The sequence below is a fragment of the Halyomorpha halys genome, unplaced genomic scaffold, assembly GCF_000696795.3.
Source record: "Halyomorpha halys isolate HHAL.00 unplaced genomic scaffold, Hhal_1.1 Scaffold257.1, whole genome shotgun sequence".
Lineage (NCBI taxonomy): Eukaryota > Metazoa > Arthropoda > Insecta > Hemiptera > Pentatomidae > Halyomorpha > Halyomorpha halys.
Genome location: NW_027104967.1, coordinates 682,049 through 700,830, shown reverse-complemented (window position 1 = coordinate 700,830; position 18,782 = coordinate 682,049). Strand labels below are relative to the sequence as shown.

The window sequence follows — 18,782 nt, the reverse complement described above, 5'->3', positions numbered from 1 at the left end:
AATATAATAAAATAGTTAAATAATAAAAAAATAATACATACATGATACTAAAAACCAAATTTAAGAAACAATAAAAGAAATAAAATTCGCTAAGAAAACAAAAATGTAGGTTTATAAAGTGGAAAATGCGAGATTTGTAGCTGGACTTTTTACTGCGTCTAAGTAAAATTTTAGTAATTTAATATTATAAGTTATAATACATTTAATATTGAAGGGATTGCTTAAGTTAATTATCTCAACTGAGCGAAAATAATATTAATGGCATTGCAATACCAACATCTGGAGCTTGAATAATAAGTATTCCAGAGAATGGTCGCTTTAAAAAAGAGTATCGGACTGAGGGAACATTGGAGTTGATGCAATAAAACACTGCCCCGGGCCTGGAACAGTCCCACCCAAACCACTCTAATACTTCCAACTGTTTTCCTTTCACAAGGGATTTGCATACATCGCCAGGGGATACACGTCTAATTTAACCCATTGCCTTGGGAATCGAGGATAAAAGCCATCACAGGACAAAGGGCAGCTTCATCGCTATTAGACAAAGTATCGAATTATATTCAACACTGAGTAAAAGGCCCAGTTAGGAGAGCTCTTAGGAGAGTCGGATATTATTCATAGAAAGTTGATAAGATTAAGCGGACTGTTGGGGGTGAGCCAAGGGGTGTCTTCTCATAGATATTGATTGTCTTCGTGGCTATTTCATCTTCATCTTCGTCAATATCTTTCCCCTCTTTGGACCTGCCTGTCTTCCAGAACCGGATACAATATGTTTGCCTGGACATTTTCAGTATAAATGGACTGTGAATTGGGACCATCTTTAACATAGTGGGGACCTCCAGTATTTAGTAAGACATGGGAGCCCTCCAGGTCAGAGATGGAACACTTCAAATTATTTTCTCTACAATTTTGTGGCATAAAACCGCACGCTAGTGAAAATAATTTGTTTTTTTAATATTTGAAAAGTAAAAAACATTAAAGATTAACAATATATACTTTTTTTTCATTTTAGATAAGCAAAATCATGAATCACTTCATAAAAGTCTATTTCTTTTGAGCACATCATTTTTTATCAACATTACTAATAAACTGCTCAATCCTTCAGAAAGCAACAACTATGTATACCACACTGCATATCTTCACACTTAAATAAAATGGCCCCCTAACTGTAGCTTTTGGTAAATCTTTCCTTACCAGATCAATTCTCTTCTCTTTGGAATTCCATTCCTACTTCCATCCGTCACACCAGACCCTTCCCCCATCAAATCCCACTTATTCCATTATTTCCTTGCCATCTAGTTTATGTAGAATAAAAACAGATATTCCAAATCTACACACTAATTTCATAAAAATTGCTGAATGTAAAAATGAAAAATTTCGAAAGATTACTGGATATTTTCTGTTCTATTGTTTCTTATACATTAATTATTCTGTTTTTGTTCTTTGCTCTAAGGCCCTAAAGTCCATTAAATATTTGTATTGTTATTCCCAAGGGATGGGTCCCAGAATAAATAAGATAATTTATTTATTTATATGGACAGTAGGGACTTCACTGCCTAGGATGGATTTTATTCCTACCTAGGCAGTTAATATTTATTTCTCAGTGGTCCCACGAATGAATACTGACAGGATTGGCATAAAGAATCACAAGACTCACATGGTGGACTAGTTGTCTCCACCAGTACTATTGCCAGCTTGTATAGTGAGTATGATGGTCAAGGCTTCATTTATTGATTATTTCGATACACTCCAGCGATGACACCGAAATTATGTTATCCAGGCTAACTCCTCCAACGACGTTAGGAAAGGACCGCTCCAAAGAGGTATCCTAAACGGTGTCCACTTGAAGCAGATGTCCGGCCTGTCCCCGAGGCTAGGAATCCCGGATGTAAATTGATCGTGAACGAGTTTCCGGTCCGGTAGGCCTCACCCCAGCTGGTCAGTGGGGTGCCCCCCAACAGGAAATATCAATCCCAAAAGTATTACTGTTTCCAATCTCACCCGCCCGATTGACCATCGATGCACCTACAAGATTTCCCGTTTAATTTTCCGCTCACGACTCTTGTCCGTTTTCCAATGACATCAGTTCCAGGAGACTGGGAACGAGATTTTCACCACTAAAGACTAAAGACTAAAGACCTACACTATCACTCTCTCTCACACACACATACATTTTTATTTTGTATATAAATTTTATTTTTTATTTGTTACAAGACAAAAAATAATGGGTAAAAAGGGAAAAGATATTTTTGAGAAATACAGGAATATAAAAAAGAATTATTATCAGTTGACTGATACAATTTTTACTATGACAAAATTTAAAAAAAATGGAACAAAATCAAATATTACCATTTATTATTATTTTTGGTTAATATTATTGTCTCATTCTTTTTTCCAATTTATTAGTTTTATGATGTTTAATAAATTCATTATTTTTACATTTTTGAATTTCATTCAAAGGCAATTTCACTTGTTAATTGCTGTTACGTTATTCTAATTAGTTAGTTCCAGAATAAATAAAAAATATTAAAATTTAGCATTGTAGATTAATTTAAATTGTATTATCTCTGTATTTATTATAACTTAAAAAGATAATTGTTTTAACTAGATATAGTATGCTATGTATGTAGCAAATGTAGTTGGGTTGCACACGTTTTTCTATCTCTATAGATATAATTCTTTTCCTGACAAAAAGCAAACGAGTATAATTGGGCGCCACAATTTTTTCAATAATGTGTTCTTTCTCGTTTTTTCCTCTTCTAAGAAAATATTAGAAAAAAGATTTATACTCTTTCACTACCTTTAACTAAAGAATCTGCTATAGGAGAATCGTTTTGTTGTTCTGATAGAAATGAAAATGTGAATGATATTTTTATTCATTTTCCAAAAAATTAAATGATGAATATGATTTGAAAAGATCCTATAATTTTTATTAAAAGAAAAATTTTTAATAGTTTTTAATTTTTAGGTAACAGATATAATTAAAATAGAAAATAATAATTGCAAGACACTGGCGAGCCATTTTTAAAACGCTTTGCTTTAAAATTGTTTCTTCAGTGTGCTATGAAAACATAATAGCAACCCACATTTTTTTTTTATTTTTTTTTTATTATAATTCAGTGGTCCACTCCTGTTCCTTCCGGGCGGGATTCAATAAAGCCGTATCGGTTCTCATTGATGAAATTTACTAACCAAAGGTTCGGATTTCGAAGAAGGATAAAATTGTATTAAAAGGCTTTATTCGTTTTTTTTCCTTTTTTTTTTTACTTTAAAGGATTAATCCTACATCGGACGAATCTCTCCCCCTACAAACTTCATGAAGATATTGAATCAGTATGAGAGCACACATAATCTTCAATTTTCATTAAGCTCTCCTTTTTTTCTTTTTTTTTTTTTATGATTCCGAATCATAAAAAAATAATAATATTTGGGAACATTTTTCTATATTTGTTTTAATTGTAAAATACATTTTCACTAAATAATTCGGTTATGGTTTTAGAATTCAAACATGAATAATTTTATTATATGATAAATGAAAATAATTATTTATCTTTTTCATTGTAGAGATTCAACAACATAACCAAATCAAATTGTTAAAAATAACTCATGTTGGTATTAAGGCTGAATCTTATAATCTTAATACTAGTTTTGTGAGGGATAAATTAAAGGATAATATTTGATAATACCATGTATTGACAAACCATGTCATCAGAAGTTTTTGCTTTAATTCTGCTTAATTTATAATGCATGGTTCTGTTAGTCTCCAATTTTGCTTCTAAGGCATTTAAAATTAAGAGATGCACAAAGTCCGGACAAGATGAGGGAATGGCGTTTTAACATTTAAATCTTAAGTTTTTTAATCTAATTAATTAAAATGAATGTAATGAATGTAAAATGTTACAGTTACAGTTTATTAAGGTTTTATATTTTATTACGACATTATTTATAGAAGAATGTTTGGAATAATGGTTTATATACTTTATTATCTTGTTATTTTTATTTCATATGTGTATTATAAACACATATAACTATTTAAATCAGTAAATAGTTACTGAGTTTCATAAGATCTATATCTTTCTTACTATGTTACTCTTTTTATTATCCCCGTAAAGTAAATATATTATTTTTACAGCTCTTATTTTTATTTCATTTATTTCTTATACAATCACCTTCTTCTAAATTGTATTTCTTACATAATTGTATTAGAGATAACTTTTTTTTCATTGATGCATTAATTTTTTTAATTTTACTACGTTTACTTAACATTTCCAACAATACTTCATTGTTTTCAATTAACTGAGAGCGGCGTTTCTCATTCGATAAAGCGATGGAACTATTTTCTGGGCCCTGGTTCGAATCCACTTGTAGCAAATAATTATTTATTCTTCTACTTTAGCTTTGAGTCAACCATGTGGGTTTGGGAAGCCTCCTTGACCAATCTAGCCTCTGTAAATTGGGTATCCTTAACTTTGTACAACCGTTGGTTAAAAAATAGTTCTTCGTTACGAAGTAATGACTGCCTGACCCATCCAGGGTTGTAGTGGTACAGGTTTTTAAAATTAATTAATTAATTTTTTATTATTTTCATATTATACTGTATGTGAGTTTTAATTGATTTGTTTCATTTTTGCAAGAAATTCTAATCAATAATGATTATTTAATAGTAGTAACGTCCATAATTAGAGCTAACAATGAACATGACGATGGAATGCACAACCCGCTGGACCAATGAGAGCGCACGAGAAGGCCCGTTAGAGAACGCTCACACGAATCCCATTAAAATAGTTATATTTTGCCGAGTTATGAGGTTGGTAATAGGTTCTGTGGCGTACCCTCTGCCACGGCACATGTGATCGCGGTCTCCTTCTGCCAGAAAATGGCTGTAATTTCCTGGAAACGGAGGCGTGGCTCACGAACTCACGACTGGAAGAGAGGAGCAAATAAGTCGGATTTCATAAAATAAGATTGGTTTTATTAAACGCCTGCCACAATATCGGCTCTCGACTAATGTATATAATGGAGGCACTGGGGCTGGAAGATTAGGGAGGCTCTGATCATATCGCCCGGCCAAACGGCACGATTTTCAATACTTCGTCCTCAAGTCGAACAAGAAGAGACCATCTTTGTAGCTTTTAATGTTGAGAGCTCAATGAAAAATAATATTGTATAAACAACCCGTTGTAAAGATTGACAATATATATATCTCCCAAATATTGTTCATACAAAATTATATATAGTTATCAAACATTTACGGGTAAGAAATATAACAAATATTCATTAAAATATCAATTACGCTCATTTTAGTAATTATATAAAAATATGATTAAATAAAACACAGAATAATTTTATTTTAGTTTTATTCGTACTAAAATATATTCTAGATTAGTTGTTTCTATCTTAATTGCAATGAAGATTCAAGAACAAAGAAGTATTTACATTCTTAAGAGGGACTTCTGACCACTAAACCGTCTACCATTCAACACTGCAACTATCATTGAACTACAGCCAAATAAAAACAAATTTAATTAAATGTATAAAAGCAACATGGAAATAAAAAAAAGAAATAATTAGGTACATGGGAAAATGGCACCGATAAATTAGAAATAAATTTAAATAAATAAGAAATAAAGAAAGTAAAAAGTTTCACAAGCCTTAAAATAATTATCATTTTAGTTTTAATATAATTCTATTAAAAATATTATTTAAATTATACATTAAATAAATTATAAAACGCTATTTTTATGAATTTATTGATGTCATTACTATATTAAAACTAATATATTTCTTACTCAAATAATTCTATTATTTGAATCTATATATTTAGAAAAATTATTTATTTACCCTTCATTTCTCATATATGACTTTTGTTTTCATTAATAACAACTAAAACTTTTTTCAACGAAGTATAGATTAAAAAAAAATTTAATTTTATAAGATTTTGGCAAATAAATGATTTTTTGTAACAGCATAAGACGGGACCTAAAAGACGTAAATCACAAAAGTATATAACCTTCGTAGTGCACCTCCATATAAGAGTGAGTACATCTGAGACGAAGCATCCCTATTACAGCGCCAGAGAGTAATAATATTAAATTGTGAGAGCAATCCACTCTCAATTATAAAACGAATCTTGTAATTAAAGTTGTTATAGTCGAAATACGAGTTATACCACAAACCTATCATTAGTTTAAACATTTCTTCGTGTCGTGTATATTTTACTTACGGTTCTATTTTCTTTTTCTCTTCATTTTTTTTTCTATTTTCTATACCCCTCGAACGAGGTGACTTATTATATCCGACGATTTTCCATAACTGGTCTACAATTTGAAAATAAACCGTCACGAGCAAGAGAAACGAATTAATACCGATATGATCCACGGTTCATGACCGGTAGATATTTCCAGAATACAATAATTGAGGCGTGGAAAAATCAGCCAACTCCATTTTAATTTTTGTTTGGTCCAATTAATAGATTTGTTATTAGATTATCACGAGGTGAAATAATTTCTTCCCAAAACAGTTCAATAGCATTTAACTGCTTTTAAAAGAAATTTTTTAGTGAAATCAATTACTATTTTTTTCTACATTAAAAAAAATTGAATATGAACTTCAAAGGTTTTGGAATTCTATACCAAATTATAACAAATGTTTTTTTGAAGCCAATATCATTGATTTTTTTTTCAAACTCTCAATCTGTCTCAATTGAAAAAAATCACATTTTTTTTATGTGCACATTTAAATACTGTGCAACCAAGTGGAGCTATTGTACAACTTCAAAAAATTCCGACCCTGGTTAATCGTTTAGAATTTACTGAGCAGCAATAGTCTCAAAATGGCTGCGGTCTTTGTTAAGATTACAACCAAAAACATGTAGCTAATGTTATTGAGCTATCACGTGTATAAAATATTGGTTTCCAATTATCGATTTTTGCTGAGGTAGAACAAAAAATTTTAAATAAATTTTTTGCCTAATTGGTACAGTTCAGAAAAATAAGAAATTCACAAGACTCTGCATTGTTGAGAGAAAGAAAGAGAGAGGACTTGTACTTTTTATGTTTGTTTACCCCCCTTGTTATTTCTAACATACAGGAGAGAGAAGGAGAGGACGTTTATCCCATATGAAAGTATCCTACTTTAACCGGGGTCGAGTCCCGCGGAACCGCTATGAAATAAAAGTCAGTCCAGCCCAGACCGGAATCTAACCGGCGTCAACGTAAATAAGAGATTGCTAAGGTGAAGCTTCAACGGCCTCAAAGGAGACACGCACAGTATAACTTTTAATGTAAGCAAATGTAGGCTTATCTTGCCATGTGAAATGAGATTCGTGGATAGAGGATAGTAACCTCTTGTATTCGACGTACAGAGTCAAATTTGCTTATTCGACTAATTCGAACTATAGTAATTTTCATTCTGCGTTACAGAGTTAAGGAGAGTAATTTTATTTAGGGATGCATCGAAGAATAGAGTTGACTTCAGCTTATTAAGTTTCGGTTAATTAAGTTGTTACTGCATTTAATAACTGTATAATTTAGGTTTTATGAGATCTTAATCTACCTAATACTTAATCTTGGAAAAGCTATAAGATAGAGAGTTACTAGAGGAAGGAAAGTTGGGGAACTAACTACAGTGAGGTGCTGCTACCGGTGCCAGGCGATGAGGGACTGGAAGGAACGGGTACCTGAGTAGTTCTGCCAGAAGGCCTGGGCTCCAGAGTTGATGAGGTCGATGCTGGAGTAGTTCCAGGGCTTGTCCTGGGGCGGTGGAGGCGGGGGATCCCTGTTCTGGCTCCCCTGGTAGCCACCGCCTCCGGACGGCGGCTGTTCGCCCGCCTCCCGTTCGGCCGATCGCCGCTCCCCGCTCGCACCGCTTGACGCAGCGCCTCTCTCGCCGCTACCATTGCCGTTACCAGCGCCTCCGCTACTGCAGCTCTCTGCAAAACAAATCGCATTTTTAAATATGTACAGCTATATTTTATCTTTAAAAAATCTTATTAAACTAATATAATTATGACCAGCAGTGGCCAAAAAGATTTATAGTACAATAAATTTGGCAATTGGAGTTCCGGCGGTGGCCAGATTCTTCACTCATGTACTGAGTGGTTGCTGTTTAAGCGCACATACTCAGCCCCCAGTGGATCAGTACCAGTGACGCTGTGAGGACTAAGCTCTGCTCTACTCCTCACGCGTGGAGGCGAAGAGCGTGATTGTAAATCCTCAGGACTAGTGTGTAAATATTATACATATTGTAGATGTGATTAGTGTTTTGATTTTATTATTACATTTATTTGAAAATTATATATTCCGTATTAAAAATGTACAAATATGAACTATGAAAGAATTTGATGAATAAATAATGAAGAAATTGAGACAGCAGTTTACACTGAAAAATCGATGTCAGCCGAGCGTGTCCGATATCTCCTTATAGCAGTCATGTGTGCATGCCTTTGTATTTTCTATTCTTGGCCAGAAGATGATTATTCATTATTCGAAACTCTGAAATGCCAATTTTCATAGTAACAGAAAATAAACATTTAATCCACGAAATTTATTCCTACTGGGAGGGGGGTAAGCGAAAGTGTGGTGCACGTACAGTAACAGATTTTTCACATATAAGCTACGCTCATTTCAGGAATTCATACATTAGTTTGGATTATATCGATTAATCAAATTGAAGTCTATATTAATATTATTAAATTTGAGAGACTTGTTCTCTGACAACTCTCCTTCATCGATTATTCTGCCGACCGCCTTCCCCGAGATAATTACCGGCCTGGAACTAGCTCTTGGACCAGGAAGCCGTGTAGGTGGTAACTTTGCTGAGGAGGAGTGGACTAACAAGCAACAAGTCGCTGGTGAAGTTGGAGATGTGTTCGACAGCTCTCAACGACCTAACAGCCGCTTTTAGCCCCATCTCGCCGATTACAGCATCCGATCAACATGTTGACTGCTCCTAACTATATGGCTTTAGTCTTATCGGCTGAGGCTAATAGTTTAGCTAAGTTATAATACTCTATCTATAATATACATCTAACATTTTAACAATTTCATGTTTTTGTTTATTACTTAAACACTTTCGTTCCTTCATCTCAAAAATATTATTTGTATCTCAGAATCAATAAAAAACACAAGAGGTAAGTAAATGTGACCACAACTACGGAATATGCGCAATACACAACTTTCCCTGACCATCTTATTTTTACGTTTAAATTAATTCTTTCATTTATAAACAAATAAAGAAAAAAGCTGAGTATTTCATAAAAATTATAGAAATAATTAATTATAAATTGTATTTAATTATACAATTTTCGTCACCTACCTTTAAGATATTAACTTTTCTAAAACCTTTGGCTTTCCAAACGTTTATTATAAATTAATGATACAACAATTATTATGTTTCAATCTGAGAAAATATTTTTCTTTTTTTTCTCTTTAAGTTAAATATGAAATTCCTGTATAATTTACATTCATTCAATCAGAATTTAAAAAAAAACAAAGAAGATTAATTATTTCTAATGTACAAAATAACCTAAGAGAAAGCTATTTTGCAAAGTTGGCATTCAATCCTCTTAAATTTATTTTTTTAAAAATAAGACTGATATTAAAGTTCACTTCATTGTACATTAGTAAAAAACATGAATTTAATCAATCAATCAAAAAGTTAGAACGCTTTTCGAGAATATTGTATAAAAAAATATATAAAATCAATTACGATCGATTTAAAAAAAATCCTTTGCTACATCGCAGGCTTTCTTAAATACGCTTTATTTTAGATGTATATAGGAAAATAATGGTTAACAAATGAATAGTAATAATAAAAGAAAATATAGAAAGGAAAAAACGATACATATTACGACCATGTATTTTAGATTAATTATACTATGCTTATATCCATTAGAAGATTTCACTAATTATAGTAAGATGTATATATGCATTGGTTGAATGATTATTATGTAAGAAACCTTATTCCGTGATTGGCCATGAAGGGACTAAAATCACAGATTTTTTGTCTTGTAGAAATATTTAATAAAAAAAAAAATTAAATGAAAAGGACAGATGCGCATATAATATTACATAAAATAATTGAGCTAAGAAAATTTGGGTGACGAAATATTCAGAAAGTAAAAGAAATATCGAATACTTCCTTAAAAAGTTTACAAATGAAAATATACCACTTCAAACAGAGGAAGTCATAAAGGCGCCATTTTATGAAAGGAAGAGAAGATTGCCGGTGCGAAGAAGATGCCGGTGGTGGGGAGAGGAGGCGGAGGTTTAACTGACTGAAAAAAGTATTATATTTATTACCCTAGAAACCCTGTCATTATAACCATGGAGCAGATGCTACGATACATAATCCATTAATTCCGTCCATAATTTACTCCCTGCAGGTGAACTCCTGGGGATGAACAAAAAAATATTAAATTGTTCCCTACCCTAAGGTGGATCTGTATACAACGATTGTCCCAAAACAGGTAGGAATTGATTAGGAGAGCTTTTTACGCCATTGGATATTTTTTTTTATGAGTCTTGAACTACCAAGACTACTGGAAGGGCGAAGGCAAGGGGAAAAAAACACAAGAAGTGGATGGCTGGAATTAAGTGGGCAGTTTCTTCACTAGGCAACAACATAACTCATTCGGCCGGAAATTCCACTACGATGGGTCTTCTGTGCAGGAAAATGAGTTTTTTTTTTGTATTTTTAATTTTTTGTGCTACAACGAAATTTGGATTTGTTCGTTTCCCATACTTTTGAGATTAAACTAAACGAAACTAGTATACAAAGTGATATTTATTATCAATTTTATATTCCTAGAAAATAATAAAAATAAATATTTTTCCACACAATAGAACCTCGTTTATTCATCCTAATATGGATCAAGATGTCGGTTAAGCTCGAGAATTCAGATTTTGTAAAAGAGCTCCAATACTATTCTAACTCATAGTTTAGGTAAAAATTATAACGTATAACAAAACAATATATAGATGATATGTATATGATGGATTGAGATTTATTAGATCAATTTTTAAAAAAATAATGAAGGTAAAAAAAGGACAAAGAAAATAGAAACAAACTGATTTGAAAAAAAAAAAAAAAACTGATTTGAAGTGTCTTGACTCTGCTATGAGATGTTACGTCACGTTAATTAGTTCATGCATTTATATAGACCAGTATATGTATATGTATCGTATACATATACTGGTCTATATAAATGCATGAACTAATTAACCTTACCTAACATCTCATAGCAGAGTCAAGACAAGTTTGTATAGCAACTTTATGACTGTAAACAATTTGACAGACAACGGCTTGATTCAGTAAAAAGTGTACTTATTAAAAATGAAAGGCCTGAGATGGAACAAAACAAGTATTCCAAATTTAAGATCTGCTGGAATTCCCTAAAAATTTAAAATTTGACTCTCTGACCATAGATGGGTCCGTAGGCCATATGGATTGCATGTCTAATTTTTATTATTTATTTCTTTTTTTTGTATTAATTACTATTGATTTCTAGCATTTACATATGTATTAACAGCCTTTTTCATAATTATTATGAATATTATTGAGGATATTGAAGCTCATTCAATAATAAATCAACTATATTTTGACAACGTTCCCAGATTTTTTTTTCCATTGTGATATCATAGCATAAAAACAGTATTTTTAAAAAATATTTTCCTAACTAATTATTAGACACTAAAATGTATATAATATAAATAAAAACTAGGGGGAACTCGAACAAAATTGCTAGTACACACACAAATTGGTTACAAAAAGTCTGTTTTCAAAAAACTTATTTCTTTTATTAACAATGCACTTAGTTGAGTATAGTTAAGCACTTAGGATTCTTACTCTGCTCCTCACTTCCCAACTCCCTGACGGGCTGTGACAGACTTTCGGGAGCTTCTAGAAAAGCCGCGATAATGATTCCATCAGCCCCACTCAGAAGGAATTAACGTTTTGGTAATTATTCCTTCCCCCCCCTCCTCCTCGCCGCGAGCCCAAGAATTAATTGATGAGTAATCCTCAGAAAGGTATAACTAATTTCCTCTAATCCTCCGACATTAGGAGCCGCCTCTAGGACCCGTCTTCCGGGCACGTACCCGGATAAATTTCAATTATCGTCCCATCGGAAGACCGCAATCCTGCTCGTTCGTCTGCAAATATTTGGAATTGCAATCCTCGATATATTTCATTAGGTATTTAATGATATGTTCGATATTTTACTATAGTGTAATAGAATTAATTTAACTGTGACCGGAATAGGGATTTGGTTTAAACTCATCAGCAAAATCGCATTAAAAAAAGATTGTTGATACGAAAATTTTAGTCAGGAGTTTATATAAAATGGCTCCGGGTTAAAAATGGCAGATATCACCCAAGACATGCCTCTCGTGACGGAAAAAATAAGAATTTAAATTTTTCATAAGAATTTAGGATTATTTATTGGATAATGATGGTTAGATTAGGGTAGGTTATGTACAAAACCAACTGTAACTCTGTAACCAACAAACGTCAGGTCAGAAAAAGAAAAATTAATTTTGTATTACATATTTGGCTTTATACTGGCTGAAAATAAAGTTTTTATTCTATGCAAGTTTAATTTTCTTAGTCTGATTTGTTCAATTGTTTTTGCTATTATTCAACCTATCAATTTATTGTTTTAGTCAGGATAATTACTTTAACGTTCTCAATAAATAATCATTTTGAAGAGCAAATTATGACTCATGGTAAATCAGAATACAAACATAAAAAAAATATTATAAACTAGATTGTAAAAAAAAAAAAAATTAAAATTAAAATCTGTACCGCAACAACCCATGAAGGGTCAGGGGTTCAGTATTTTATAAGAAAGTTATGTTACTAGACCAACGGTTGTGCAAGGAGGCGATTTTACCAGAATCACGCTCGACCGCCAGATTTTTACCCAATTAAGGGTATAAGTTTGTATAGATACTTTTAATTTAAAAAAAAAAGAATAGTGATAACAGATGATGAATCAATACTCAAATAAATGACAACCTATAAAATGTAAAAAAAAATAAAATTAAATTAAATTTGTAAATTTGTTATTAAAGATTGTAGTATACATTTATTATAATAATTTATACTAAAATTATTAAATAGGGATGACTATAGTGTTTCAGACCGATATTGTTCCAATATGCGTTATTAAAAAAAAGATAAAGAGGCTGTCCCAGGCAGTTAACCTGTGCAATAAGTAAAAAAATAATGCATTTTTACTTTTTATGTACATATTTTATTTATCAATATTATTTAATTTATTCCTTTTTGTCTTTTTATTATTGGTTTAAATATTTTTTAATATATGATATGAATGTATACTGCCTTAATACCAATTGTTCTGGAGTGTGGCGGAATGTAGTATTTTCTTAACACAATTTCGTATTCAATTCCTACAAACTACCTCAAGAAATTTAGTTGGTAAACTATAAATGAATGTACGGAATTTAACTATTTAATATAATAACTTAAATTAACTGCTTGATAAATAAAAAAAAATTATTGTGCGCTATAAACAGTTGATTGTAAGAATATAACGAATTACGTATCTTCTGAGAAATTCTGAATCTCTTTTATACACCAAAACGTTAACTACTTATTCAAAATTATCGCTATGTTAGTCGTTTTCAGAACTATCTTTTTTAAAAGGATAATATATATATGAAGCATTGAAAACCACTACGATGGATTGTATGGAACAACTTTGCTAATAAACTAATACATTATAATATTTATAAACCTAAAAAAAAAAAACTAAAATTATGAGCGTAGTCGATTTCCTTTAAATTCACAAAGACTTTCAGTGAAACAAATTTAACGTATATAGGATTTTAGTATTATATATATATATATTTACTATTGCTAAAAAACTTAGTATTTAAAATTATAAAATATAAACAATAATTAAAACAAAAATAGAAAATACGTTAATGTAAGATAATCCAAATGGTAGGAAGACATGGAACAACTAGCCCAGAGAACTCTAGCAGAATTCTGTGGAACTAACAACGCCATAACTTGTTGGTCTCTACAAGACCATTAAATAATATCGAAAGAATTGTCACTAGGATTGATGTGAATTAAGGAATATTTTCGAAAGATAAAAACAATGATTGGTGATAAATAAAATTTTATAATTAAAGTAACGACCTGAATTAAATGTAGAAAAATAATTTCAGAACAAATTAAAAACGTATTCCTAATAAAAATTTCATACTCAAAAGATCTAAAATGGTATCCAGTTTTATTTTTTACGATAACTGCTTGTTCATTTTATTTAATGAGGATTCAGAAAAAATAAATAAATAATGGATTAGGATATATTTAAATTAATCGCTTTTTTTTAAGACGGGTGGTTACAAGAATATATTTAACGAATTTTAAAAAATATAGGACACATTTGAAAAAAAAAATTAAAATGATTGTAATTAATCTTAGTTATATCATAAATGAATAAATGAAAAATATATAGAATTTTCTCAATAAAATGAAAACTTCTGAAATGTTACAATCGGATATAGATGATATTGAATATAAGAATTCCATGGCTGAATACATTACACTACATTTAAAAATAAAAATAGTTAAGGAGTAACCACTCACCTGAACCATTTTTCGTTTTTTTTTTATTTATTAATTATTGGAAACCAGTTTGTTTCTTTTTGAATTTTCCGTTCTTTGTTCCATACATTACCACGAAAAATAAAATTAAAATAATGTTTGACAGAGAAAAAAAAAATACAATAATGTATTGTTTTACGTTGAATGTGTGTTTACAGGCTTGATTCTTGTATATATTTCATTAATTAATTATTTTTCTGTGAGGGATATTCTGATATAAAAAAAAATTACCAAAAATTCATTTGATGTTTTTTTTCTTCTTTAAAACTCATGAAGCACTAATTAGTATATAAATATATTGGATTGATAACCGAAAATATATTATAAACTACAGATTAATAAATTAATAATTGATATAAATAATTAAGAGACCCACCTGTTAATACTCTGAGAGCTTCAGGTGGCGCTCCAGCAGCTTTTAGGGCTTCTTCCAGTTGTGACCTTCTCTTCATCTCCAGTTCCAATTGATCCTGAAGTCGCCGCCTGGCTTTCTTTTCTTTCCTCAACCTTTTCTGGTAAAGGGCTGTAAAAAAAATAATAAAATAATTATTAAAGAAACATTCAATAATATACCTATATATCTAAAAGCTATGTTAAGAATTACAATCTAACAATAATGGAAAGGACCCGTTTAAATAACTTGTGATAATGTGAGAAGTGGAGACGTAAAAAAGGATTAATTCAAAATTTCCAGAAACAAAATGCAAAATATGATTAATTCAGGTGATCGTTTTTTGATTTTTTAAAGCAGTCATTAGATTAGTAGTTTTTAAACTATACAAAAAACAAATTTGTAAAATAATTTTAAGTTATTCAGAATATAATTTTTCAAATAATAAAATAAATTAAGTGAATTTAAAAAAAAAAATGTTTTGCAAGTTTATAAATAATTATATGATAATCCAAGTCAACAAACTTAAAAATTGGTTGAGCCCTTTGATTAAAAATTGTTACAAACCTACAAATAAGTAGGTTATTAGACACCACTAAACATAATGGTCGGGCAAAAAAGAGGAAACTCCTGAACTTTTAATTTATATCCTCAATCAAAACTGTTGTGAATAAAAAGCCATCAAGACTTTAGCCTGTCCGTCTTGGGGTGGTACCGTTTTGCATATCATTCTGTCGAATTGGCAGCTATCGGCGAATTTCGTCAGGGAAATATTCAAATTTATTCATACGCAAGATGGCAAAGAGGGAGGCATTTGTGTAGCGGTGACAGTAGAGATGTAGGCATGACAAATGGAGCCTCGAAGATGCCGTATCTAGAGCTGGGATGTGTATGCACTCTATAAAACAATAGATCTTTTGTCTTGGGGACCACACGCGAAGCGGACGTTGACAGCATTCCTCACACCGGGTTAGACTCCAAAATGCTTCGGCATGCAACTTCATGAATTCACAAGATTAGATGTATGTAGAGAAAAAGGTTATATATGGAACTCCATTTTGATTTTAAGTCAATATTGCTCTACTATTGGGTTTAAACATAAATTTTTGCTCTAGATGGATTACCAAACTAACTATGCTAATAGTCATAACCTATCTCGACGAATTTTCAGTCATTATTTACCAAAAGATCATAGTTCTTAACTAAATTAAAGAATTCAAAATTGGATTATACACTTTTGGTGAGGGTATTATACACATAAAACATATGTATAAAAAAAATTAAATAAGGAGGAAACATATTAATGCAAGAATAAGGACGATCGATAAAGAAGGAGATTGATGTACTGTTGTTAAGGAAACAGTTTTACGATGGATATAGGTAAGAAATTCCAAAAACGATATAGCTCGAACGATGAAGGATTTTAAAAGGAATCAGTTCTATGAAAAGGGTATGTTGGGATCTTTTATTTAACAGGTGCCAAATTTTGCTCTGAATAACTGGTATGAGATATGAGAACGTCTAGGAATACCTAAATTGAATCTTAAAATTTTTAAAAAATAAAAAATTTCAATTTCTTTTCAGATTGTGTTGACAAGATAGTCCTCAATACCATCCTCAGTCCAAGTGGGAGAAAATGAGGGAGGATACTAGAAGATGGTAGCCGTTTCGGGGAAATGAATCATGAAAGATAATTAAAAAAGGGATTTAAACCGATGTGAATGGCTTTAGCATTTGCTTGATTTTCCGAGGTTAAGCGGTGAATTGAGGATTCCATAAGAATCACTTTTCAAAATGTTGCTGACCTCTTATAAAGGAATAATCCCAATATTATCCCAGGACATTTAAGGCCTAAAACCTTTTGAATGCAAATCATGAACGTTCATGGGAACAGTAGGATCTTATCGATCAGGATATGTAAGCACCTAATTAGAAGTCGAAAGTCGTTGGAACGAGACAAACAATATTAATTTGACTATTTGAATAAGGTAAACTTTAAAAGAAGACTTAAAAAATTCCTCATATACGTCGGCCTCTATTAGTAAACAGAAAGTGTGTTTCCCACTGTTATGAATGCATAAAAAGAGGAAAACACACATTGTCTCTAAGCATCTTGACACAAAAGGTTCGTGCGCCCATATGAGATCCTCTCGTAACCCCCTGGTTTATTTAAATACAATACATTTATACAGAGATAGTGCTCTTATCTCCTAGGGCAATTGATTGACATTATGCTGTCCGAGAGATTAGGATGGTTTTCCCTCTCGGGTCTGTTCGGAAAAAAAAATTATTCAAGTCTTGAAACGACCCTCGACATAGATAATGAATTAACATAATTATGTAGCGGAGACAAAGGATTGTGGGTGGCCTCTAGGCGCTATTAACACATCAGTCGGTGTCTGTATCTGGGCTAGTTCATCTCTCCCTCCATCCCACCATTATTTTATGAACAAATTGAACTATGGATCAAAATTAAATTAAATTCGTTTAACTAATACGATTCTTGTAAGAACTCCGAAAATAAAAACGCAACCGCCAAAAATCTATTAAAAAGTCTATATTAAATATTTAATTATACTGGTAAAAGAGGATTCAAAATGATAACGCTATGTTGTTTGTATTTAGTTTGAAAAAGATTAATATTTTTAAATATAAAATATAAATTTTATAATAAGTAAAAAAGATATAAAACAAAATATTTATTTTATTCTTCGTATGCCGGTGTTTATTTATTTTTTTTTAGAATCTAATAAAATTTTAAATGTACGAAACTATATTAGATTTTTAATTCATCAGATATTACTGGATTTGGGTGTATACGATGTAAAGATTCGATGAATATAAGTAAAAGTTTGATATCAATTTAGTTTAAAATAAACGTTTACATACACATAAATACTTTTATGTCTTAAATTTTTTATGATTGCCTGTAAATGTCTAATTCAGATATTTTTTTTCTTTGTTTATGTGATTTTATTACTCATCTTGTTGTCCCATAAGTAGTGTATGAAAAAATTATCCATTTTGATTTATGCACCAATAATGTTGATTTTTTTATCATAACCCCCTTTGATTAATCCAGGATTTCTATATTTAAAAACCTTATCAGGACGATATTGAATATTTTGAAAAAAAACAAAAAAACAATGTTTTTTTTTATAAATTTTTTGAGGTTTATAATTACTTCCATCATTTTCAATAAATTATTATTTATTCACTCATTAACATTGTACAACGTTTCGAGACACACCGTCCCATATTCATGTACTACAAAAACCTCATGATTTCACATGGGAAAATCATGAGGTTTTTGTAGTACATGAATATGGGACGGTGTGTCTCGAAACGTTGTACAATGTTAATGAGTGAATAAATAATAATTTATTGAAAATGATGGAAGTAATTATAAACCTCAAAAAATTTATAAAAAATTGACTCACCAGACTTCCTAGAGAGATAATCCAGAAAAAAACAATGATGTGAATTGATTAAAAATATTTTTGGAGATCGAACATAAGTAACAATCAAGCATTAAATTTTTATTTGTAAAAATAAATCTTATTACTATATTTAAATTCTTATCTTCCATTATTAAGGTGAGAAAATAAAATAAATTTATTTGTTTAAGAGGGAAAATATATTTAGGGAGATATAAGAGGATAATAATAAAACAAAAAAATTGATAATAGCAAACAAAACTCGAATGATATGAAGTGAAAAAACAAAATGAATAGAATAACATGTTGTTTAG

At 30.9% G+C, this 18,782-nt stretch overlaps 1 protein-coding gene across 8 annotated transcripts in view; it reads right to left on the bottom strand.

Annotated features, from left to right (window-relative positions):
- The window catches only part of dac (dachshund), a 334,381-nt gene that overhangs the window by 8,976 nt on the left and 306,623 nt on the right, over positions 1 to 18,782 (bottom strand). For all 8 annotated transcript variants that reach the window (XM_067046543.1, XM_067046576.1, XM_067046550.1 and 5 more), the window contains 2 exons: positions 15,017 to 15,163; positions 7,679 to 7,930 (listed from right to left, as the gene is read on the bottom strand). In XM_067046543.1, coding sequence (XP_066902644.1) covers positions 7,679 to 7,930; positions 15,017 to 15,163 — 399 coding nt within the window. The remainder of the gene's footprint in view (positions 1 to 7,678; positions 7,931 to 15,016; positions 15,164 to 18,782) is intronic.